Here is a 26,452-nt window from a genome sequence, read left to right on the forward strand (position 1 = left end):
AATTTCCAAGAATGAGATCAAGCTCACGTGAGTCATGTCCCACCAAGAGTCGAACCAATGACACCTATTTATGGCGTATCAATAGGATGTGAATCTGGCTTCAATAACACCGTTTGCGTTGATTAGAATATATCAGGTAGATTGATTAATGCCAATCGTTTCAAAATAATGACAGAGTAACAATTTGTGAAGGGGTTGTATTTTTTTTAGGCATCTCGTTGCTCGAACTTTGGCTTTTGCTCTCTCTTCTGTTTCCATTGTGATGTTACTAATTTTTGCACTATTCTTTAGTATGGTAGTTGCTAGGGATCACTTCTTTCCTTTTCTTTAGTCGCTTCTGATTTGCTGTAGTAAACTCTTTCTTTAAGCAATGATATGAAAATTAAAATATCATAAGAACTATACTGTACAGTACATTTCAAGGTTTTGTTTATATGGCTTCTACATATACTGTTGCTGTCCATTCAATTCAATGTTTTAACATGATCCCTGCAGTTATAATATCTTCATCTTTTGTATCCTTTCTTACATTTGCAATTTGGCTCTGATACCATGTTAGATTTAGGATCTCTGCAAATGTAATAACATTGTTGTAATTCTATGTGTTTCAATGCAGATTTCCAAGATATATAAATATATCTTCAAGAGGCATGTCTTGTGAAGAGACATGTCTCTATGGTTATATATGTTAATTAATCATTAATTAAAACATTATTAATTATAACATATCTATATTATATATAAATATATAATATATAATATATAGCATACAATATATTATATATAATATTGATAGCATACAATATATATATATAGATCTATTAGAGTATGTATAATTAATGATTAACAATAACCATAGAAAGGATTAACTCTAAGACAGTTCAATCCGACAGAAGCTACAATTTAACATGTTTAGGGTTCATTCGTACAGAAACATGTTTATATATATAGGTGTTTGTTGTGTATGTATATGTATATGTTTATGATATAGATGTATATACATGCAATAGCAAATAAGTGCATACACCACTATGCTAATAGCAAAGCAACATAGCTAAACTCACCACCATATATATTAATATTCTACTCCAAATCACATATGTTTTACCTTTTCGACCTTTTAAGTGGTCTTTTTTAGGGTTGGATGGTTGGATTGACTAAAATAGACCCCACAAGTTTTTGAAAATGTAAAAAAATCCATTTTTCGGCCAAATTCACCCTGGATCTTGCTGCAGATTTGTATATTCATGATAAAAATGGGAAAAATTGTGCCAGCTTCATTTGATAGAATTTGGATAGACTTTGTAAGTATGTGACAAACTTTCGCAAGAACTGGATTAAACTTTGAAGTTGCCAAGGAAGAATTTGGTAACATAGCTTTAGACCTCAAAATCCAAATGGCAAATGTTTGACCTGGATTTTGTCTGCCTCTTGATCTCTTTGCCAATTTTGATGAGAACAATTTATCCCTTGCTTTTCCACATAGTTTATTTTGGCCACAATGTGGGGTCTCACCACATCATCAAGTATCATCCTTTGAATGCATACAAAGAGGCCTTTCATGGCCTCTCCATTAAAATCTGAATACGAATCATCAAACTTGAATTAGGAATTGAGGAAGTATCTTGTTGCATGAATGGGTTGGTGGAGCTGATCCTTCCACCTCCTATCAATAATTTTTCAAATGGGATCAAATTTGAGTCTATCGCTGTTGTAGCAATTTTTTATAGATTCCTTGGTCCTATCCATAGCCTTGTAAAGATACCCCATTGGGGTTTGATCGCCCTCTCCTTAGCTCAGAACTCTTTTCAAGAGCTCAAACACCTACAATTGAAAAATGCAAATTACAAAAAGATTAATTAATGAAGTTAGTAAGCTACAAATCAATAATGAGAGATTTGGTCCAAAAATAATTAAAAATTCAAGTTTTGAAGTAGCTTCACAATCTCTATGGCATTTTGTGCAAAATGGTTGTCAAAATATAAAGTACTTTATTTTTTAAAGTCACTTTAGGACAAAATGACTTAAGTGACTAAAAGACGAAATAGTCTTTTATCCCACATTGCTAAGATGTTTGTATCTCCTCACACTTCAAGGTTCTTTAAGAAAGCTTTTTGCCTTGGGATTAACATAATGAATATATGATAAATATTAATATATTGCTACCAACGGTTGCTTTAATGTGACCGGTGAACTCTGAGGACGAAACCCCTCGGGTTACTTGAGGAAGTTGGATGTCACCCTAGCCCCTCATTTGGATTAAATTACAGTATCAGGCAGAAATCAATAAGAAGAATATGACATCAGTTTCAACAATCAAAAGTAAGTTGCAGTTAGAATACACAATGGAATATTAGCTAAATGCATAGGTTTTTTCATCTATACTTGTGAACAGTAGCTTGCCGACTAAGAAGTAAGACAGTGTTCAGAATACAGGTTGTATGTGAAGACAATATGCGTGATTCTCCCAAGGCAGTTGGAAGTTGCCTACAGCCAAGTTGGAAGTGATTGGGATTATAGTCACAAACTGAACCGTTAACCACATGCTCATTCACTCCTCAGCATGCTTCTCTTATCACTGGTTGAGAGATGTCTGTATATCTGATATATTCTGCAAATTGAAGTCAACAACGTGCTGGAGTTCCACCAATCGCAGCAGGAGTAACAGAGCCAAGGTAACTCACCGCGACAGTTATTTTGGATCCCACGTCAAGGGAAGAGTCACGGCTGCTGATTATCCTTGGAAGCACAGTCTGGGATAGATTTCATGTACCAGGTCACTTGGTTAGTTTCACCATCAGCGGCTAACTCCAGGCTCCTTACTCTGTCTATGTTTATAAGGTTGTAATCACATGCTGCAAATAATGTTATTGAACTCCTCTCATTGTCCTTGCCGTATTTTCAGTTAGTATTTGGTATACAGTAATAATCTGATAACATAGTTCCAAACATTGCTATTGTATTTGGGTTCCGCATTATTCAATCTTTCTTAGACTTTGGGCCAGTATTAGTAGAGTCGGATTTTCAGTAGCTTCTCAGTTTAAATTCAGAGATCACATACCAACTGTTTGACAAAATTCTTTCAGCATAAATTTAAAGTTTTCTGATCAGATTAGGCAAGGAACATTTTAGTGGTATCAGAGGTATAGGTCATGCCATCTTGTGGCATAAACAAGAAATAAAATGACAGCGGGGTATGAGGAAGAACCCCTATAATTTTAGTCACCTCCAACCAGAACAAGTAGGGTCTTCCAAGCAAATTGATATTGAGGATAGTTATTCAGTGGATGAGGAATTGATTTTTGGAACAAGTGAACAAGCTGAACAAACTAAATAGGTTGATTAGATTGAATAGGCAAAACAAGAAAGTAACATTCAAAGGACACGTAATGAAACTGAACCGGATCGAGAAGTAAGGGAAACATTGCGAGCTATTAGAGATGGGCAGAATAACATAGCTGATGCGCTTCAACAATTGGTAGCTAATATACAACAATTAGCCCTGGTTAAGAGGAGAGCTCTGAGCCATCATAGTGGAGGTAGTAGTGTAGCGGGATCACCTTGAGTTGTTAGGGCTCCCACACAAAACACTCACAGGCCTTTGATGCCAGTTTTTAATGTAGAGGAAGAGGTAGCACTGCTAGCAGCACCAAACTTACTACCAGACAATGGTATGGCAATGTATGATGAATGAGATTTGTTTCCTAATCAAATTAAACAAAATATGTCCTTTGTCCAATATCTAAATTAGAAAAGGGAGTTAGATGAACAGCAGCAAGATAGGAGACATAGAGCACCAAACAGAGACTTAAAGCATGCTATGAACAATCTCTCCCTACTTTTGATGGCAGTAGTAAGACATCTGTGAGAGCTTGGATTCACAAGCTAGACACGTACCTAACACTTAAACCTATGTCAGAGACAAAAGCCATTAGATTTGCTACGATGCACTTAGAGGGAGCGGCATATGATTGGTGGCATCACGGGTTGGTTACCCAAGATCATGGTCTCATTACATCCTATGAGACTTTCAGCTCTAAGCTGATTACTTACTTTGACAAGAAGGATATAGAGGTCTATTACAGGGGTTTGGCACAGCTATGACAGGGTAGATCTCTAGATGATTTCATTGACGAGTTTCAGTAGATCTTGGTAATGGTTCCAGACATGACAGGACAACATAAGGTAATGCTTCACCGAAGGTTTACAGGATAGATATAGAGGTTTGGTTAAGGTACTTAAACCAAACACTCTGGATGATGCTATTAAGATCTCACACGATCTAGAGTCACCCTCTTTGATATTACAACCTTTTAAGAAGGCGTATAAGGGGATCACTTCATTTCAAAAGAACAAAAACCAGCATAAGGCTACACCTCTCAGGATGGACTTTGAGACACGAAATGAACTCAGGAGGAAGAAGCTATGCTTCAATTGCAGAGAGCCATGGACACGTGATCATAGATGCCTTGACAAAGGCAAGATACATTATGTAGAGGTGCTTTTAGAGGAGGAGGATGAGCAACAGGAGGGCAACAATGTTGATGGCAGTGATGAGGAGGAGAACCAGGATCAACCACCTAGAGGGAGGAAGAAGGAAGGTACCCAGGGGCAGCCTCCTATCATAGCATCACTTTCTAGTGATCCCATAGGACACCCCTTTTGTTTGAAAGGAATTGTTAAGAGGACATCGTATTATATGTCTCTTGGATACAAGTGCCTTGCATAACTTCATAAGCTCACGATGGGTTACCAAGAGGAAGTTACGGATTGACGACATACCTTAGTTTGAGGTTAGGGTGGTAGGAGGTGAGAGATTGAGATGCCCAGGGAAGGTGTCAGGATTTTCGATTAATTTTGATTATTTCCTTCTTGAGGTAGATTTTTCTGTGGTGGATTTAGATGGACTAGATGCCATGTTGGGGAGACAATGGTTACAGATTATAGGCAGATATACAGTTGATCATGAGAAGATGCAGTTGGAGTTCTTACAGGTGGTTGATAGGTGATCCTCAAGGCTATGCCAGAAGGGGAATCTAGGTTGATTTCAGCCCATAGGATGGAGGCCATTATGAGCCATGATGACATGGAGTGGGCAGCACACAGTTTCATTTCCTTTAAGGCTACCTTAGACTCAGGACAACAACTTCATATTGACATTCAACCAGTGCTTGATAAGCACCAAAGGGTTTTTGAGGACATACCTCTAGGTATTCCCCCAGATAGAGGATTCAAGCATATCATTGAGTTGGAGGAGGGTGCCAAACCCGTTATCACAATACCTTATCGTCATCCCAGGCATTATAAAGAGGAGATAGAAAAGACGATTAAGGAACTTCTCGATATGGGACACATCAGACCTAGTTCTAGTCCCTTTGCTTCTTCAATTGTGTTGGTGAAGAAGAAGGATGACACTCTATGCATGTGTATTGATTACCGTGCTCTCAACAAGAGGACCATCAAGAACAGGTACCCAATCCCTCGCATCGATGAGCTATTGGATGAGTTACATGGGGCGGTTTACTCATCAAAGATAGATATCAGATTTGGGTACCATCAAATACGGGTTCGCGAGGAGGATGTGCATAAGACTACCTTCTGATGTCACTATGGTCACTACGAGTTCTTGATGATGCCATTTGGACTCACTAATGCACCAACTACATTTCAATCTTGCATGAACCACATCTTTAGGATATAGCTGTGGAAGAGTGTATTAGTATTTTTTGACAACATATTGATTTTCAGCAGAACATGGGAGGAGCACTTACAACATCTGGATGAGGTACTCAGTATCATAAAGGAGCACTCCTTGTTTGCAAAAGAGTCCAAATGTGAGTTCGGATTGATCGAGATCCTCTACCTTGGTCACATGATTGGTGCAAATGGGGGGAAGGTACATCAAGAAAAGATTCAGGCAATCCTAGATCGGCCACCACCGAGGAATGTATCAAACTTGAGAGGTTTCATGGGTCTTTGCTCTTACTATAGAAGGTTCGCTAGAGGTTTCTCTTAGATAGCGGCTCCCCTCACCGACCTCACACCGAAAGGGGGTTTCAGATGGACAATTGAGGCAGAGGAGACCTTTGATAGGCTCAAACAAGTGATGAGCACATGCCTAGTCTTGGCACCACCGGATTTCTCTAGACCGTTTGTACTTGAGTGTGATGCTTTAGGGAGTGGTATTGGCGCGATGCTCATGTAGGATAGGCATTCGATTGCTTATGAGAGCAGGAAGCTCAAGGATGGCGAGAGATTGTACTTCACTTATGATAAGGAGATGTTGGCTATTATGCATGCTCTAGCCAAGTTCAGACAATACCTAGTGGGGGCAAATTCATAGTTAGGATGGATCACAATAGTTTGTGCTACTTCCTAGAACCAAAGGATCTTAATGAGAGACAACAAAAATGGGTCAGCAAGATTCAGGCATATGATTTTGACATTGAGTATATCAAAGGTAAGAACAATGTAGTTGCTGATGCACTTTCCAGGTGACCCTCAGTAGTAGAATGTTGTGCTATATCTGAGATTTCAGCAAATTGGAAATCTTAGTTGTTGGTTGAGTATTGTAAGAATACTCAAGCATGCCAGATTATGGATGGACAGCGTCAGGACAATAGGTATAAGGTAATAGATGATGTGATTTTCTATAAGGACCGTATTTACCTCGTACTAGGATCTAAACTCATAAGTAAGATTCTGGAAACTCTACATGATGCACCATCAGCAGGACTCCCAGGATTCTTCAAAACCTAAATAAATAAATAAATAATAATTATCAATTAACTAAATATATCTATATATACCATGAGAAAACAAGGGACGCGATGCGTCACAATTCCTGCCATATGCTATAAAGGAGCTTGGAATAGAGTTTTATTAGTTAGATGGGAATTTATGTTACCTTGGAATATACCATAAAATTCTGAATGTAACTGACAAAAAAATTAGCAAATAAACTTAAAGAGGGCTGTAGAACAATATTCAGTGGACATAATAGTAAAAGTGCATGCAACATATATTAACTAACTGTAGAAAACATTGAAGGCTATTAAATTTTGAAGTGGGAAGAAGTATGTATATAGAAGGCTGTCAAATTTATGTGCAATAGTATCTGAAAGTAGATAAATACATCAGCATTGAAGTAATTCTATGACGACCCATGACTTTATTGAGTTTATCGTGGAAAAATCAAAATGATGTTCATATTTCTGTGCATTTTCATAATGCAAAATCTGCATTGCTTTTCCATTTTTTGAAGTGGGAACTGCATTCACAAAAGCAAGCACAGATTAGAATAGAAAAACTGTAAAATTTGTGCTTTAAAGAATAAGCAGAAATGCATGTGAATAGCAACAAAGGCAATGATAATAATAAGAGCAATAAAATTGCAGAACAGAACAACATGGAAAACTAAAATTAAGTAATTCTTCTTGTTCATACCTTTAGGCAAATATGTGTAGATATTGAATAGTGACATATACCAGTCATTATATGCAGGTTGTGCTGAAAATGATGCATATGCTTCTAAACAAAATAAGGTGACAACGACAATACTATTATCATTTACCATGTTACCATTATGACAAAGACAATACTAAGTTCAATTAGAATAATAGCATGCTATAATTACTGTGAACATTAACATTGATGCTCTAGCAATTTAAGTATCAATCTTTTAAGTGATTTCATCTAACACTTTTGATCAGCTTTAACAGCAGTCATTTACGCTAGAATGAGAAAGAAAGAAAGAGATAGAGAGAGACCATTAAGCTTCCTAAGCTTGTATGCCTATAGCTAGTTTGTAAATTTCTTAACAGCAGATTTTCCTTTCTAAATAACGAAATGTTTTTAAATTAAATGCAGCTTCATACCAACTACTACAGAAATTGCATTTTCTCATTACATCAAGCAGTAATTTTTCTTTCTTAGCCATTACATTACAAGTGATGATTTACATTTTATGTTTAAATTTACAAACGTCCAACCTAGCAGTTATGTTATGATACGAACAAAACTCATATTCAAAACAAATATAGATAACTGAAAAGCATAACTGTAACTAACAAAAAAAATGATAAAGGAATCCAGCATGACAAGTCAACATTTAAGTAGGAGTTCAGTAGGAGTTAAAGCTAATGAACTGGCTAATGAGGAATAGTAATGAAAACAACTTCACGAGGAAAAATATATCATGCAAAATAGTAGAAGTTAATTGCTGCTACAAGAACGCTATCAAACTTCAAATCATACAAGTTACGGGAATAAGCTTTATGGAATATAGAGGAGGAGCCCTTTAGTCTCTATATCCATGGGGGGCAGCCATAGCTATGTTGGGTCGGGCCTAAGGACTTCCTAGAGAATGGTTGGAAGTAATTGCTTAACATTGATTATGTTTAGCTTCTTTGTAGTTTAAAAAAATGATCTAACAAATTTGTATGTTTAGTTGGTTTGAAAGATGAATTTCTTGTTGGGATTGTTTCGGTTTTGATTGACAGGGGAATTCATTTTAGAATTTATATAAGTTAATGTCTTACAATATTACAGGTCTAGTTTTTTGTTTTTGTTTTGTAATGAATTGTTTTTGTTTTTGTGTAAAACTTGATTTTATTTTTGAATTGAACTATAATAGTTATATTGCAGTTTGGTTTGTTTTGTGATGAGTTATCTACATGCTTTTTTGGGGTGAACTTGGTTTTATTCTTGGATTGATACACTAGATACATTTTGGCTTGTACTGTGACGCGTTTTCTACATTATTATTCTGCAAGGTGTTTTCTACAGTGGCATAGCATAGAAACAGCCATGTATATAAAAATTCTTAATGATTCAATTTGACGTCCAAGTCATTAGGATGGGAATAGTAAGTGGTGGTGGTTATGAAGGTGGAGATGGATCAACTACCATTAGTGCTGTGGTATATGGTTACCACACTGATGAAACAACATGCTGGCATTTTCTCAGAGTTAGCATTAAAAGAGTGTAAACAGTAACTTAGTGTTAAATGGAATGCATCTGTTCAAGCACTGCTGTTGTCAAGAGTTTGTGCGTTCCTGTTGTTGATCTGGCCCAACATTTTGATTATAGTCATCGAGGGTTCCCATACCTTGTAGAATTTCTGTCACTTGGCGTGTTGTTTATTGTCTTTTGAATTATCAATTTTTTAATTCCTGCCTACTCATTGCCCATTGCAATTGAATGAAAAATATGAATTAGTTAGTCACATTCACTGTAGGTTTAGATGATTTTGACTTATTCAGTTCAAGATTGTCGACTTTAGTTAGCCATCTCAAGGGTTGAAGATTAAGTAGTGTCTTGGATCATTGTTCCAAAGCTCAATATGACACCAAAAAACAAGTCAGGAGTCTTATATTTTGTATGCCTTTCTCTATCATGACCAAGGTCACGATATGCAGTTCTCCACATTTTTATCAACCTCTGCATGTAGATTAAAGCTTTTGCTTTCTTTTTACAGCACACATTGTTGTAGTACCTTTGAAATGTTATCAGTTTTAATTAAAATATTTCACATTTGTGCATTTTTTATATTTTCAACAAATTCCTATATGAGTAGGAAAAACCATGGTAAGTGTCATTTTAGTAGAGGGCCAGACATTCGTCTTTCTGTTGAGGGTTTTTTAATTTTGGTTGCAACATGTTTCAATCTATCATGTTTCCCTCCTGTGTGCAGAAGATTGTTCGTCAGCTTGTCCCCGTAAAACTTATCCTCTGCATCCTTGAAACAAAAAAATATAGAACTACTGACAATAAGTGTGAACCAAATTTCGAGCTAAAATTCTAATATCAGCAAAAAATCAAATGTAAACTATACTATTGATTACACTATAGCTTGTGGTGTGTTAATCAGACTGGAAAATAAAAATACAATTTCCAGTTAAAAGAAACCAAGCTAGCTTAGCTGCGAGAAGAGGCTTTTACTGTGACTTCATTTAACTCTTATTACTATTACAGTTGGTATATACCTTTATATTTTCAGAAAAGGCAAAATATGAGTATTATAAATTCATGCTCGAGAAAAGCTAGCATTATAATTACTCTTTAATATGTTTTGCAAATTCTGTAATAAAGTGAATAACGGGTGGGAGGAGGCGACCATAATCAAATTTCTTCCTTTTGACTTACAGTTTTACCGAATACTCACCACAGTGGAAACAACGAATTAGTCGGATCAATCAGGTGTACAAAAGAACGAATGCACTAGTCTAAGATTTAAGCACATAAACGTTCCTCCAAACTTAAGAGAAAGAAGCCACTTCGGCACTCAAAAAAGAAGATTTTAAAGAGGACTAAACAGGTAAACAAATACAGTGCTCTTAAACTTTGAAGTGCTTAAATGTTCCTCCAAATACGAGAAAAATGCCACTTGATCACTGAAAAAAAACCAAAATTTTGAACAGAAAACACTTTCCAGCATTCAAATTTCACCTCATTTCCAAATTTTAAGTTAAACGACATCAAACATCCTGAAAAACAATGTATCGACATGTTATTCAAACTTATGGAACCAATGTTGGATATTGTCCAAACTGTTTAGTTGTTTTGTTGGGGTGCTGGATTTCTCCACGTTACTAAATGGATTTATATTAGAGGTAATCACTCAAGTGTGGACATGGATTTGTTGTTTCTAGGTATAAATTAATACATCTATTTTTCCAAGAGTATAAGAAATTCTTAACTCCCTGATTTGTATTCAGCACTCTCTCAAATCTGATTTGATCAACTCATTCCTTAAAAAGTTATTTCAGCCTTTGCTCCAATTATAACAAAACTGGAAGTCAGGCCCCTGAAGTTAGCAGACCAATAACATGCTTATCAAAGAGGAATTAGCAAAGATCTATATAAATTTGAGGCATATATCTTTTTATTTTAAAGATATTCTTTCTGTCAAATATAATGTTTATGGCAAATCTGGAGATCAACAAATTCGGATATGATTGCCCACAAAGGGAAAACTAAAAATTAAACAGAGCATACCAATTCATACATTCACTGTTGAAATAATAGTAAGACAATAAGTAAAGCCAATTACAAGCTTTATAGTATAATAATTTAGAGGCCGAGCCCTTAACCAGTTATTGCACTGCACAGATACTTCAGATATACTTCCAAAACGGGATGGGACCTTGAAACTTATATGACATGGGAATCACATTCTGATTCATCTTGATGATTGAAAATAACAATGGCAATAAAAAGTCTTGGGAAAAATACCTTGTTTTCTCCGATAGCAGTTTGGAAAAAGCGAGTCTCTTTGTTATTTAAAAACATTTCTGAAAGTAAATGTAAAATTTTTATATCAAGATTTAGGATCACTCTCTGATCTGTTATCACAACGAGAAAGACCAGTGAAAATCTTAAAAGAAATTTATATTTAAAAAGAAAAAATCTCTTGTTTTGCTGAAGGCACCCTCGTGGTTAATGTTAAAAGCTTGTGGAAACAAATGTGGAAGTAAACTAGATCTTTAACATCCCCATATTCTCTGACCCATTTTTTAATCTTGCCAAAGGCAAATATATTGTTGCAAACGGAGAATAATATTGGAAGTGATAGATATGTTAACTCGAGTTAGAACAGAATGTATTTCTTTGAAATAGTCAGAGCACTCTAGAAGGAAAAAAAAAAGGGACTAAAAGCTAAATAACAATATGTAAGAAGAAAATGAATTTGAAGTAATGGGCAAAATCTAAGGCAGAGAATAAGGAGACATAATTTATTCAAGCTAAGAATTTAAAACTAATGAAAATCGCTGCAAAATGACAGAGGAGATAAGTGGATATCTTCAAAGAATCATTTCACATTGTACACCATAACTGCAATAGAAAAACTGTCACAAATCGAGGGCAGAAGACATAAGGTTTGAGTCAAATATAGCATGCCCTATAAGATGGAATAAACATTAGTTAAGAAGACGAAGAGATCATGCTTGGAGAATGGGGTTTTGACAGATTTGTAACAACAATGGCTAATGAAAGGTGGGATCTGTTCGGAGAGGCACAAGTGAAAGAATTTTGAGGATAACACAAAACTATTGGTGCCATCCCGCACAAACAACAGAAAGCATATAGATATAACAATACGCCCATAAGGGCAATTATCCTTTTGCATCCCTGCAAATTCCGTAGATGGTAAAATTCAAAACTGAATGTAAATTAAGTGTTCATTGTTTATCAATCTTGACAGTGCACCACAGATTAAAGAATTGATGTAAGAAACAGGATACACCTTCCTGTACAGTAGATTCCTAGAGAAGTTTCGAAAACAGAAACACATTTAACAAAGTTGATTACATATAGGAAACCTTATACTATGAGATGGCTTTAATTACATGGTGAACAGGAAAGCAAAATCTATCATTCTGCGTGTTAATTTGTAGCTGAGTCCAAGAACTGTCACTCCACCCCATAAGGATACACATATTCTAAAGTGACACGCTGCTATATTGGGGAAAACAATAAGTTGTTGCAAGCAAATAAAATAAGTTTGTTCTGGAGGCAGCAGAACTAACAAGAAATCACATAACAAGCCAGGCAGCTTAGAGCATACTATCAGAGCGAGCGGGTAGTCTCTTGAAGAAATTGAGCGGAACAAATGGGAGCTTGTGCCGAAATCTTGGATGACGAAGAACATAGATGCCAAAAAGTACTGCAATCACCTGGAAGGGTGTGACATACAGAAATATGGCAGTTAATAAACAGAAAATAAAAAATATTGCTGTAGCTCGGGGGTCTCTCCAGCTTAAGAGTGCTTGAAACCTTTCTCCCTGAGTAGCCATGTCTCCCACCACGGTCTGCAGCCTCCCAGCAACGCTCCTCAACCGATCATATCTCATCCTCACAACATCAGAGCTTTTTGAAGTAGGAAATGTATCAAACTCTTCATCAAGCTCATCAGGGTGAACAGCGTCTGCATGAGAAATCCAGGTGTCCATGTGGGGGGGATGTCGGGGGCGGAAGCGGTAATGCCATATGCCAATCAGGAACATGCAGAGAAAGATTGTTGGAAGTATCAACTCTGGATACCAAAGAGAGCGTTGAAAAAACACCAACATCAGATGAGCATTATATTTCAAATGGACTGCCCCAAGCACATCATTCCTAGAGTTGAACAAAGGAGAATTCATAACCCTAAAATTATAAAATGTGGAAAATTTTGAGAAATTGAAATAGAACCCTTTTCCCACAATGTAGAGGTATTTTTCAAGATTAAACAGAGTATATCCTCTTTTCCATGACCCAGAGGTAGAACTGCTAATGAAAAGAGTGAATACCTGAAGAGCAGCAGTAACTGCTACTATAATAGTCTCCTGGTTCTTCTCAAGGGATGCAGTACCCAGCCCAATTAATGGAATCAGGGCTCCTGTATTAAGCTCAGCACTTCTTCCGACAATTCCCATGATGTTCCCTGCAAGCACTCACAGGCCCATTTATTGTCTGTATGATACAAGAACGAAAAAAAATGTACTGATTAATTTGCATATTTTGTGGTTGAATTCACTGTACAGCTCCAAATCTCATTACCTTTGCAGAATTCCTGGGAGAAAGCTGAGATTATGTAGATATGAAACCACAATGGAACTACTTATTTTTTAAAGAAACCCTGACATGAAAAAGGAATTGAAGAACCTTGTGATTGGGAAAAGAGAATTGAATGACAGTATGCTGAATCGAGAAATTTCCAGTATTTTACCGAATTGTCTGGAGAAGACGCCCATTTTAAGCAATATTAAAATGCCACCGACTGCATTCATTAATGAACGTTTAATTAATTACCACCGATAGAAGACAAATGAAAATATTTAAGTGGCCCAAATATGCAGCCAGTATATATGTCAGAGATATATATGTCAGGATATTTATTATTTGTTGATAACTATTAATATGCCTTTTATTTTCCTCCTATTTTTCTTTTGGAAAAATTAATTTACTCCTTGCCTAAATTGACCATGGTCAATGAAATATGAAATAAACAATATTTTGTACATTTGAAAAATAGTTCTTAAAAAAGAAACATTAAAATAGACTATAGAAGTGGTAAAATATTTTAATTTCATTGGTCAGATTGAAAAACTAAAAGGACTTGCACGAATGCATTAGTGGCAGGAACTAATAATAAATACTCAATAAACATAGATAAGCAATAAGTTTTAAAATAAAAGGATAAAAGAAAATTAATCACTAGTAGTGTTTTAATAGTGGATAAAATAAATAAATTTATTAAACATTATCATTTTACTAAAGATGGCCAAATTACCTTAGCCAAATTTTAAAATATATATAATGCTTTACTTGGTTATGAAACCAAAAAAACAAAAAAAAAAAAAAAACGAAAAAAAAACCCTAAGTATAATAAAATATAATATATATATATATATATATTCTCATTCTTTTCAAAAAGGAAACATATGTATCTGCTGTAGGTGGTGGGGAGAATGAAGAATGTTTTCTTTAGAGTTGGGAAGATGAAACGTGTCCAGATTTGGACTGGAGAAAAAACGTTGCAAGCTGTGAATGGAGGGAAAAAGAGGCAACTGTAACGTGTCTAAGTTAGTACAGTTCATTTACGTCTACAGCCTCTGGTGAAACTGGAGAACAGGCCCAAATCTGATTTACGAACTTTCCAGAAAATTCTGCCACTTGCCCCAAGCACTGCCTGAAGATTTTATAAATAGGGGTATTGAGTCGTTGAATGGGGGATATATACAGAGAGAGCAGTAGCTGGAAGCAAGCATGTAGCTCTACGAATTTGGATTGTCAGTGCCAGATTGAGATTGAAAAGAAGTGAGTGCCAGTTCTAGATGGAGATTGAATATAGGCATAATGGCAGCAAGCACTGCCTCTGTATGTATTCCCTCTGAAATTTGATTTATTGACCATGGAAAGGAAGCCAGGTACAATTGTAATAGTTCAAAACCTTCGCCTCCATTTCATTATAATAAAATTTTCCTTGTGGTAATTTTTTTAAATATTTCTTAATCAAATTGATAACAAATTCGCTGTTATCATTTGTTATAACACAGGAGTAGGTTGTCTTTTAACTGTTGGAAAATTAAGTAGACTAGATTGGAAGAAATCTCCTACTTGCACAGCTCTCTTTCATGCCCAATATAATCACCATTCTTTTTCTCATAGAAGAATTTAGGGCTTTATTTTGTTTTTTCAACTGTAATTAGAAAATAAGTGGGTCTGGGTTAAAAGATGGGAAACCTATATCATTTTAAGTGTCTTATAGAGCATGTGTTATTACATCATTTTTTTTTTCTTCTGCAGAGTGTTTTATTTTTCTCATATGTAAAAAAAAACCATTTCAGAAGTTGAGGGTGCATTGTCTAAATCAGATTTTGGGTGGAATAGAACTGGTCCACAAGTACATATACATATATATGTATATCCTAATGTCGTTATCCAACAGCTGGGAGTTATTAAAAATGAAACTGGGCACTACTACCACAATCACTGTTATAAATCTGCTACCTGGGAGTTGTTTTATACAAAAACCATACACCTCTATTTGTCACACATTTGCTTGCTAGAAAACATTTCACATCTGATTTTGTTTGTTTGGGGAAAGAATGAGTGTAAAATGTTTGACAATTTGTCTTATGCATTTATAAACGACTGGGAGGAAGCTATATCACAGTAATGGAATTCTGGAAATGATATGATTAATCACTTTTAATTTTCAGCCTAGAGGCAATTTGCTTGATTAATTTCTTCTCATTCTCAGTATAAAATCTGGAAAACATTTGTGCATACTTATCCCGATTATTTTAGCTTGAGTAAAAGCTGAAATGAAATAATTATCCATATCATTCTTAGCTAGTATTAAATTCTGGAAGTGATGCACTTATTTCATTTCATGTCTGTGCTTGTGAATTCTGAAAACAAAACAATCTGGAAAAGATGGGAGTCCTTCAACACCTCAAAAAGGTGATACTTATATTGGCTAACCTCCTATGTTATCAATAGCTCAAAAAGGACAATATAGACAGCTAGATGTTAAAGGCTCCCATTTTTATGTCAAGATTTCCAAGGAAGTACTGTTCTAAAGCTGAATAGTTGTTCTTCTCATCAGTTTTTTTAAAAAAAAAAAAAAAAACTTTATAGGCTAGTGTTTACATTCTAGTGTATTGCGACCAAAGATAAGAATGTGTAACCAAAGGGACTGATTGGATTGGTGATTTAATTATTCTTCTTAACTTATAATTCTTCAAAGAAAAGATGAAGCAGTTCCGATAAATTGATTCTTGTTGGTAATAGTTGAACCTATAAATAAGGAATAAACAATATTAAGAAATCTTACTAATAGTTTAGGAGGAAACTGGTATAGTAAGAATTAAAGTGAGGAAATCGAATGTGTGCGCATAGGTGAAGTTTGCACATATTTTATCTACAACATGAAAGAAAAAAAAAAAAAAAAACACTATGCTGTCATAGTAGATGTTTAGGAATGCCACTTGATTCGCCCAAGTCGGTGTATGAGGGTGAAGAACTGTTGGGGATGGGTAATAGACCTCAAAGGCTCCATTCCCACCACAGTTACATCAAATTTAGTACAAACAGAACTACATATCATTAGCGAGTGTGCGTTCCATTGGTGTCTTGATCCCCTGGATACGGGTATGTAGGCAGCTTGGTAGGTGAAGGATACTTCCAAAGCACAGATACCTTGAACATAGATTTTGTAGCTACTTCTTGTTTAGTTATAAATTTCCGAACTACTAAAACTTGGAAACAAAATTAAGGATTCTCAGGAAGATACCTATACCTGGTTGGATGCCTAAAACTTGAGAGGGGTATAGGACTTAGTGATTCTCTCAGTGGTCTTACACCTGGCTAAAGGCCCGAAATCCAATGGAAGGTGTGGATCTATTGGTAATGATAAACCTTGCAAAGAACCTTGGCTTAGTTTTGGGCAGGCTGTGAAATTTCTTGCAAGCTACCCTGGACCCAGATTGGTCCTGAAGGGTGAAAGACTCTGATCAAAGCATTGTCTAATTCTTGTCCCCTGTTGTAACCTATCTCGGTTCCAGGTCACTTAAATGTTCTTCCTACCCCATATGGGTAGAGGTATGACTTGAGAAGGCCGCTTATTGTGTTCATTTGGTAACCCATCTTGAAAAGATGGAGGTACGGAGTCTTAGTCACTTACATGTTCAGCCTATCCCAAATGGGTAGAGGTATGACCAAAGACAGCCACTTAAATTGAGTAAGTAATGTCCCTATTGGATAGAGGGTTGGTCCAATGGACTGACCACTTGGCCTTGGACAGAAGAGCCCGGATTGGCTAGTCAATATTAAGTTCTATGAGGACAACGTGAAAGGTGGCAATCTCCTGAGCAATCTAAAAGATTAAAAAAATAGTTAGTAAGTTGCGCTTATCAATGAGATAACTTTTAAATGACTTGCTATTTCATTTTAAGGATAGGATGGTCCTTACAAGGCAGGTTGGGGAAAGATTCTCATGGAAGGGTCTCAAGAACGATGTCCTCCGACATATCAGGGAATGTCAGACTTGTCAACGAAACAAGTTAGAGCATGAGTTTCCAGTCGGGCTATTATAGCCTCTCCATATTTTGACATAGAAATGAGAGAGTATTTTTTATGGATTTTATTACGGGGTTGCCTGGGGTGCAGGGCAAGGATTCTATTTTTGTGGTGGTGGATAGATTAACAAAGTTTGCTCACTTCTTCGCCATAGCAGCAGATTGGTCAGCTTCTCAGGTAGTTGAGTTATCCTTTCAAGAGGTTTTTCGTTTACACGGTCTTCCTCGCACCATTGTGAGCAATTGGGATAGCAAGTTCCTTAGCACTTTTTGGCAAGAATTGTTCAGATTGACCGGTACGGAGTTGACACCCAACACGAGTTATCACCCCCAGATGGATGGACAGATTGAGATAGTTAACAAATGGGTAGAAGGTTATCTCCGGAGTTATGTAGCAGGATAACAGAGAGTTTGGGTTAAGTGGTTGTATTTAAGAGAGTATTGTTAGAACTCTTCCTACCACATGTCCATTTAGATTTCTCCATTTCGTGCTCTCTATGACAGCGAGTCCCTGTCATTCATAGACCTACCTTTGCAACACAATAGGGCACCTCTAGTAGGGGATTGGATACAGGGTCAGCAGGAAAACCTTAGATCTCTTCGAGATAACATTCTACAGGCCTAAAATCAGCAAAAGATGTATGCTGATCACCGTTGGACTGAGCGGAGTTTTGAGTTGGGTGACGTGGTTTATCTCCGTCCACAACCATACAGGCAAAGTTCCTTGAAGAAGAGTGGGTGTCAAAAACTTCAGTCCAAATTTTTTGGTCCATATTGCATTACTAGGAGGTTTGGTGAGGTTGCCTATGAGCTAGATTTACCTGAGGACAATAGAATTCATAATGTGTTCCATGTTTCATATCTCAAGAAAGCGATTGGTCAACATACAGTACCCCCCATGGAGTTGCCCCCGCTCGATGAGGAAGGGAAGCTTGTATTAGTTCCAGCAGAGGTGATAGAGGTCAGAGAGAGAAAATTGTGTAACAAGGCCATCAAGAAATATTTGATTCGTAGGAAGGATTTACCTTATGAGGATGCTACTCGGGAAAGCGAGTCTATTTTACAACATCTGGCATTGAGATTGCTTGAGAGGGCAAGCAATCTCGGGAAGGGAGGATTGTAATGTCCCCATCTCTGCGCTAGCCTTATTGGCGCCTAGTTGGTCTATCTTTCCATCTGGATAGGCTAATGGCATATGATTTAGGATGCCAGCCAGTCACAGGAGTTTGGTTTTAGTTGAGGAGATTTAAATGGGAAATCCTAAGGTTTTAGTCACTTTATTTTATTGGATTGAAATATAAAGTACTTTATTATTTAAAGTCAGTTTAGGACAAAATGACTTAAGTGACTAAAAGACGAAATAGTCTTTTATCCCACATTGCTAAGCTGTTTGTATCTCCCCACACTTCGAGGTTATTTAAGAAAGCTTTTTGCCTTGGGATTAACACAATGAATATATGATAAATATTTATATATTGCTACCAACGGTTGCTTTAATGTGATTGGTAAACTTTGAGGATGAAACCCCTCGAGTTATTTGGGGAAGTTGGATGTCACCCTAGCCCCTCATTTGGATTATAGTATTAGGCAGAAATCGATAAGAAGAATATGACATAAGTTTCAACAATCAGAAGTAAGTTGCGGTTAGAATACACAATGGAATATTAGCTAAATGCATCAGTTTTTTCATGTATACTTATGAACAGTAGCTTGCCGGTTAAGAAGTAAGACAACGTTTAGAATACAGGTTGTATGTGAAGACAGTATGCGTGATTCTCCCAAGGCAGTTGGAAGGTGCCTACAACCAAGTCAGAAGTCATAGGGATTATAGTCATAGATTGAACCGTTAACCACATGCTCATTCACTCCTTGGCATGCTTCTCTTATCATTGGTTGAGAGACGTCTGTATATCTGATATATTCTGTAAGTTGAAGTTAACAACATGCTGGAGTTCCACCAATTGCAGCAGGAGTAACAAAGCCTAGGTAACTCATTGCGGCAATTATTTTGGATCCCACGTCAAGCGAAGATTCACAGTTGCTGATTATCCTTGGAGGCATAGTCTGCGACAGATTTCATGTACTAGGTCACGTGGTCAGTTTCACCATCAGTGGCTAACTCCGGTTTCCTTACTCTATGTCTTTGTTTATAAGGTTGTAATCACATGCTGCAAATAATGTTATTGAACTCCTCTCATTGTCCTTGTCGTACTTTTAGTTAGTATTTGGTATACAGTAATAATTTGATAACATAGTTCCAAACATTGCTATTGTATTTGGGTTCTGCATTATTCAATCTTTCTTAGACTTTGGGCTAGTATTAGTAGGGTCAGATTTTCAGTGGCTTCTTAGTTTAAATTCAGAGATCACATACCAATTGTTTGACAAAATTCCTTCAGCATAAATTTAAAGTTTTCTGATCAGATTAGGCTGTGTCCTTAATGACGATGTAGCTGTTACAAATGTAAATGGCAGAATACTTGAATGAATTAATCAGAGATCAAACTGATCTATATATTCAAAGAGGAGAGTCGAATAGAATAGAAACATTCTATTCTAGACTACACCTAAATATTAGAAACATTCTAATATTTACAGAGATATAATAAGATACAATAGTGAACATTAAAAAGAAACATGAAGGAAACTAGGGTTTCGAGTAGAATAACAATCAGTGGCCAAAGAGGTCAAAAAGGCAGAAAAATGATTTTTGCAGGTAAAACAACAAAACCCAATAGCTGAAACGCGAGCAGAATATCCAACAGGGATAGACAGACCTGTTTTTGAAAAAAAACAACCAAAAAATCCCACTTTTTGAGATCTGGGTGTGAACATATTTGAAAAAACGACCTCCAGATTTGAAAAAACGACCTTCAGATTTGTGATTTATGGACTAAGCCACAAGTTTCCAAGAAAAAAAATTGGCAGAAAACAAATCCACGATTTTCCAAGAACGCCAATAGCTGAAGACACAATTTTTGAGTCAATTTGCACAGAGGGTTTAAACCCTAGCTCTGATACCATGTTACAAATGTAAATGGCAGAATACTTGAATGAATTAATCAGAGATCAAACTGATCTATATATACAAAGAGGAGAGTCGAATAGAATAGAAACATTCTATTCTAGACTACACCTAAATATTAGAAACATTCTAATATTTACAGAGATATAATAAGATACAATAGTGAGCATTAAAAAGAAACATGAAGGTTATTTTAATAGTAGCAGTTGACTCTCTACTAGAGGAAGCGAAAGTGGCAAAAGAGATGTGCTTGTTTTGTGGATAGGCGGGCTATGACTTGTTGACATAACTGATGCAAATTGTGTTGAGAGATGATATAGTGCATATTTGATGGTTAATTGATCAGTTATTGTGTTGTCATCAATGAAACACGAAAACTCGCACCCCCCTCCGAAACCTCAAAGTACTTGCCCCGAGACGTCCCCTCATTGGGTACTAAAGTACCCAAGTACCCCCACCTCCACCATTGCAACCATGCTGCCGTTTGGGTGAGTTTTTGAATTTCTATTTGAACTTTGGTTTTTCAATGTTACTATTGGGTATGTAATATGTTACTATGTTGGATGTTGAATGGTTATAGTTCATGTTGCAATTTTGCTATGTTCAAGTATTATAATTTGGTATGTTATATTGGTACATCATTTTATGACTAGCATTTCAATTTCTATGTGTATATAATACAACACCACTCCTTGCCCCATCCTCCCCTTGTTGTCATCCCTTGGTTGTTCCCCTAGCATCTCGAAAATGAGGCCCATTGTCCCCTTGTCTTAAGAACTTGTCCCAACGTCACGACATACCCTAACATTGGTGTTACACTGGTTATCTTTGATGTCAACTTGGAGGTTTTTATTGACAGTTTATTGGGAGCATTGTTCTAGTATTTGTATAGTAGAGATCTAGTGTGATTGCTCTGTGTTGAATTGGAGTGTGTGTTTGGTATGAGAGGCTCAAAGATTTCTCAAGATTATGTATGGACGATTTCATGTACTGCACACAAGTACAGAGAAAGTTATGTTGGATTGAAGCGTGACAATGTAACTAGGTTGAACAATTAGTGACAAACAATGAAGGGTTTGATTGGTCTATCAAATCTGCGATGATCTAGATGATGTAATTCAGGATATATGGTCTATGCGCAGTTATGAGACCAATGTTCCAATCATGCATGATTTGGTTTATAGAAAGACATGTTTTGGATCGATTGAAGTATGTTCAGGAGAAAGTGCAAGAACATTTAGAATAGTTCAAGTTTGATCCTTAACAGGCAATGGATTCACCTACTTCAGTAGATCTTTCGTGTTGTAAAGTTAAGTAATGATGTGACACTAATGGGTTATGTTGAATTGGTTATAAATTAGTTTTTGTGATTGAATTTCTTGAAGTCATGCATGTTCATTGGAAATAGTGCAAAAGGACAAATGTTCTTTGTTGAATCAATGTGCGGCTCAAATTGGTGATCGAGAGGATCTAGTAAATGATGAATTAGGGTTTGGTGATATGTTTTGGTGGGACTCAGGTGAAATTTAAGTGTAAAACGTTTTCGTTAAGGTGGCCACCGCCCTACATATTGAAATGTGTATTTATATGACATAATTTTGTAGTTGCAAGTGATTTTTGTGGATGGTGTGTGCGGTCAAGCTAGTAGTTGAATTCCTCTGAACAAAAGTAGATGTTGAGTTGAATTGGATCTGCATAAGCAATTGAGAAATGTTATCCCCAGATCACTTTACTTGTTGAATCCTAACAGATTCTCAAGTCTAAATCCCTTAATTGGGTCACTCTTAACAGGGTGAGTAGGATACTAACAGGTATGAAGATTAATTCCCTTAATTGGGTGTCTCATTAGCTTGAGTTAGAAATCCTCCTATGAGGTTACTCCTAGCAGGGTAAAGTTTCTAATAATGCTACAAGCAAATACCTCAATTAGATGACTCTTAACAGGGTTTGCTCCTAGTAGGGCATTTTTGTAAGCTCCTAGTAGGGCTAAGCTTTTAACAAGGCACTTTTCAGATGAGTGCAAATATTTATGGGTATTGATTCTCATTATGTTTTTTCCCTTTGACCAAGGGTTTTCATGTGAAAAATATTGGTGTTTGTGTTACTTGTGTGAATGTTTTATAAGCTGTCTTACTTTAGTTTTACAAGTTTACATTAGATGCATGAGATCAACGCTTAAGAGTTTAGATCTGATTTTGGTTGGTCTTTGTTGATAAGATTTTTTAAAGTTTGAATCTGATAGATTGTTGATTCATCCCTCCTCTCAGTAATCTTGGACCATAAGTATATTAACATGATGAGAGCCACTATGCTTTGAAGTGCCTCCTCTTCTTCTTCAATGTCAATTGAAACACCTTGAGATTTAGCTATGGATGCCCTCATAGCTAAATTTTCTCTCCCCCTTTGCAATTTTTTCTCTACCCCTTTTGCAATTATGGCATTAACAAATCTTCTTATCTCTTCTGTGGTTTTATCACATTTCATAGTATCATGTTGTTAATGCTTGCAAGGTGGTATTTGAGGCGGTTAATGTTTCCAGAAATTACTTTCTCAGACATTAGCAAATTGCCTTCCTAGGCTCTACTCGTTCATAGGCATACCTCCATGTCTTATCTTTAGCACCTTTAGGATGGGTGCCTATAAATCCAGAAGGGCATGGTTCGATTGGCCCCTCATTATTTCAGTCTCTCATGTTGAATCAATGGTTAACTTCTGACCACCACATAGAAAGTGAAAAGACAAAATAAGTATTTTAGTTAAACGATTAAATAAACTATCTAAGTTAGTTTCAATATTTTTAGACATTGTTTGAAGTTACAGGGTTTGAGTTTAAAAAAAAAAACTAGATATTCTTCAAAAAATATTGAAAGATTCAACAAAACTTGTCAAAAATACTCGAATAGTATTGAATCTTGCTCTAATAATTAAAATCATTTCTAACTACTTAGGAATGATTTTGTATTCAACTAGATGCAAAAAAAATTAAATAGATTGTTTTAAAAACATAGAAACAAAATTAGAAAACCTACATGGCAATGTGATTTCTCTTCAAAAACCTCTTGAAATCCACTAAAATCCTCTTCTCATCGATTTCTATGTGCTACCAATGGCTTGGAATCCTATTTTGGCACAGATAAAACATTGTCTTTAGTAGGTGAGAAGTACTTTTGGCCACAAATGTAGCAAGAGGTGAGAATATATGTTCAGAGTTGTAGTTTGCGCCAAGTTGCAAAGGGTGTAAGTCAAAACACCTATTTATATTAGCCACTTCCAATACCGGGAAGACCATGGGAACACATAAGCATGGATTTTGTGCTTGGTTTGCCTAGAATACAAAGAAGACATGACTCAATATTTGGTGTGGTTGAAAGGTTCTAAAAAATGGCACTTTTTTTTCCTTGTCATAAAACTAATGATGGGGTGATTGTCACAGATTTATTCTTTATGGAAGTGAGATTTCATGGACTTCTAGAAAATGTTTTTTTGATAAGGATACCAAGTTTATGAACTACTTCTGGAGGACCTTATGGAAGAAGCTCGAGACTGATTTGAAGTTTTGCTGAGCTCACCAACCTCAAACAAATGACCAAACATAGGTGGTAAGTAGAAACTTGAGAAATTTGGTGAGGTGCTTGGTTGCAGACAAGCCAAAGATGTGGGATTTTGTACTGCCACAAGCTGAGTTTTTCTACAACAACTCAGTCAATAGGAGTATAGATAAATCTCCATTTCAGATTGTTTATGGCAGCAATGCTGTGGGTATTTCAGATTTGAAACAGATTGATACAAGTGTGAAGAAGAATGCAAATGCTAAGGACTTTGCTGAGTATATGAAGGGGTTGCATGAGGAGGTAAGAAAATGCATCAGCAAAATGAACATTTCTTACAAAGAGAAGGCTGATTTGAAGAGAAGGTTGTGATGTCCCATTTTCCGAAATGGATTTTAGTGATAATAGAGTTTAAATATAAGATTAAACAAACAAATAAATAAAATAATAAAATATAATAATAATAATAATAAATACAACAATTAAATAATATTATAGACTTTAATATATATCATTTTTTGATTGTGAGAGAAGGCTGATTTGAAGAGAAGATTGTCCCCTTTCCCGAAACGGATTTAATTGATAATAGAGTTCAAATATAAGATTAAATAAAAAAATAAATAAATTAATAAAATATAATAATAATAATAATAACAACGATAAATTAAATTTATAGACTTCAATATATATCATTTTAAATCAATCTCAAACTTTATAGAATGAGATTTAGTAATGATTGATAATAATATTAAAAATAAAAATAAAAAAATTAGACAAGGAATAATAATATTTCAAGAATAACATAATAATAATAATAATAAATACTAAATTAATCACATAATAATATATAATACAATTAGTGACTGTGAATGAAAGGTCGTGGGCGAATGGATGCTAGGGAAATCATATAATTATCGAACACGAAATAATTAAGGGCCCGTTTGGTTGCTGGAATAGGAATAGAAAAGTTGGACTACGTTTTCTATTTTCTGTTTGGTTCGTCACTTGGAATAAAGAACAGGAATACGTATTCCCATTTTGCCTCTAAAATGAGCTTATACCCATTCCAAAAAATAGCTGTTATTGGAATAGCCATTCCTATTCCCAATATTACATGCTTATTCTCCATTCCTATGCCTGCGGCCAAACGGGCCCTAAGGGAACATATGCTTGGAGGCTAGAGATTTGTATGCAAATTATTAACTTTTTTAACTTCGACGTTTTTCTAGTGCACATAGATTAGACCTTCAATCCATAATAACCTTACCCTAAAACACAGTACCATTGGTGGCGTATTCAACTTTTTTGTAACTATCAACAATCACCTTTAAGCATATAATTGGATTGATGTTTACAATTCAATGACTTGGAAAGAATAGAATTAGGTTAAAATGAATTACGAGAGATCATCCAACACATTCATTCTTTTGTTGCACCTCATATCTATACAAATCTCAAGCTTACACGATAAGATTCATATTGAGTTGATAAATGTGGATATCTTTTTTGGACATCACAACATATATATAAACACAAAGGAATACATCTAGATTGGAAGGTAGCCTTTTGGCCTTGGGGTAATGTAGAGATCATCATGGGTCATCAAACAAACAAGTGTTGCAATCAATGTTCTGTACAAAATATAGTTAGTAAACACACCATTTGGAATAGGGAGGGAACAATTCTATATTATATGCATTGAGCAGGTCTTTGCAAAGATAGAAAGAATTCCATAGTTCTTTTGACAATTCAAGAATTCAACCCATTAGAATACATACCATTAGATAAACCTCTTATATGATATTTGGAATCTCTATCAGAGATCACATCAGACCGCCAATGGACATAATATCAATATTTATACTAAACAATCTCACATGACTATATCTATATTAATATCTACTAGCACTTGCACCAAAAGGACGTGCAATAGTTAAGTCAATAGTAATATATAATTTAACTGATATATTAGAGGGTATTAGTGACAATTGTTTATGTGACACAATAAGTGATTAAATTGTAGATGACCTTGTCATTTAGATACATGGTTCATCAAGATTATATATAGCGCTTTCTCCGTGATAGGTGAGTTGGATGCCTCTTTATTAGAAACTTATATTCAATCACTATCACTTTTCATCTTTGTTCATGTGAACTATGACTATTGTACTTAATTGTGCATTTTTTCTTTGAATTTTGTATTCGAAACGTTCGTGATTATAAAAAAATTGTAATTAGAGTTTGCATATTTAATGTAGAATCTTTTAAAAAATGATATGGATTTAAATTATAATAATGTTTGATTTTGCATT

At 35.7% G+C, this 26,452-nt stretch overlaps 2 protein-coding genes across 4 annotated transcripts in view; one reads left to right on the forward strand and one right to left on the reverse strand.

Moving 5' to 3' along the window:
* Positions 1–26,452, forward strand: part of PARP2 (poly(ADP-ribose) polymerase) — a 188,065-nt gene that overhangs the window by 11,815 nt on the left and 149,798 nt on the right. Inside the window, exon 1 of one of the 3 annotated variants that reach the window (XM_089813538.1) lies at positions 14,768–14,912. The exons of the other annotated variants lie outside the window; for them this stretch is intronic. Coding sequence (XP_089669664.1) covers positions 14,897–14,912 — 16 coding nt within the window. The 5' untranslated portion in view covers positions 14,768–14,896. Of the gene's footprint in view, positions 1–14,767; positions 14,913–26,452 lie in introns of those variants that run through there. 3 annotated transcript variants of the gene reach the window in all.
* LOC149572337 (multiple C2 domain and transmembrane region protein 5-like) lies at positions 12,438–13,409 on the reverse strand. Its single transcript, XM_089813540.1, has 2 exons — positions 13,293–13,409; positions 12,438–13,036 (listed from the first exon to the last, which is right to left on the reverse strand). The coding sequence occupies exon 2, from the start codon at positions 13,005–13,007 to the stop codon at positions 12,558–12,560; it is 450 nt and encodes a 149-aa protein (XP_089669666.1). The 5' UTR covers positions 13,008–13,036; positions 13,293–13,409; the 3' UTR covers positions 12,438–12,557.

The sequence above is a fragment of the Cupressus sempervirens genome, chromosome 2 (genome assembly GCF_028749045.1).
Source record: "Cupressus sempervirens isolate cs-2001-9-10 chromosome 2, ASM2874904v1, whole genome shotgun sequence".
NCBI classification, from domain to species: domain Eukaryota; kingdom Viridiplantae; phylum Streptophyta; class Pinopsida; order Cupressales; family Cupressaceae; genus Cupressus; species Cupressus sempervirens.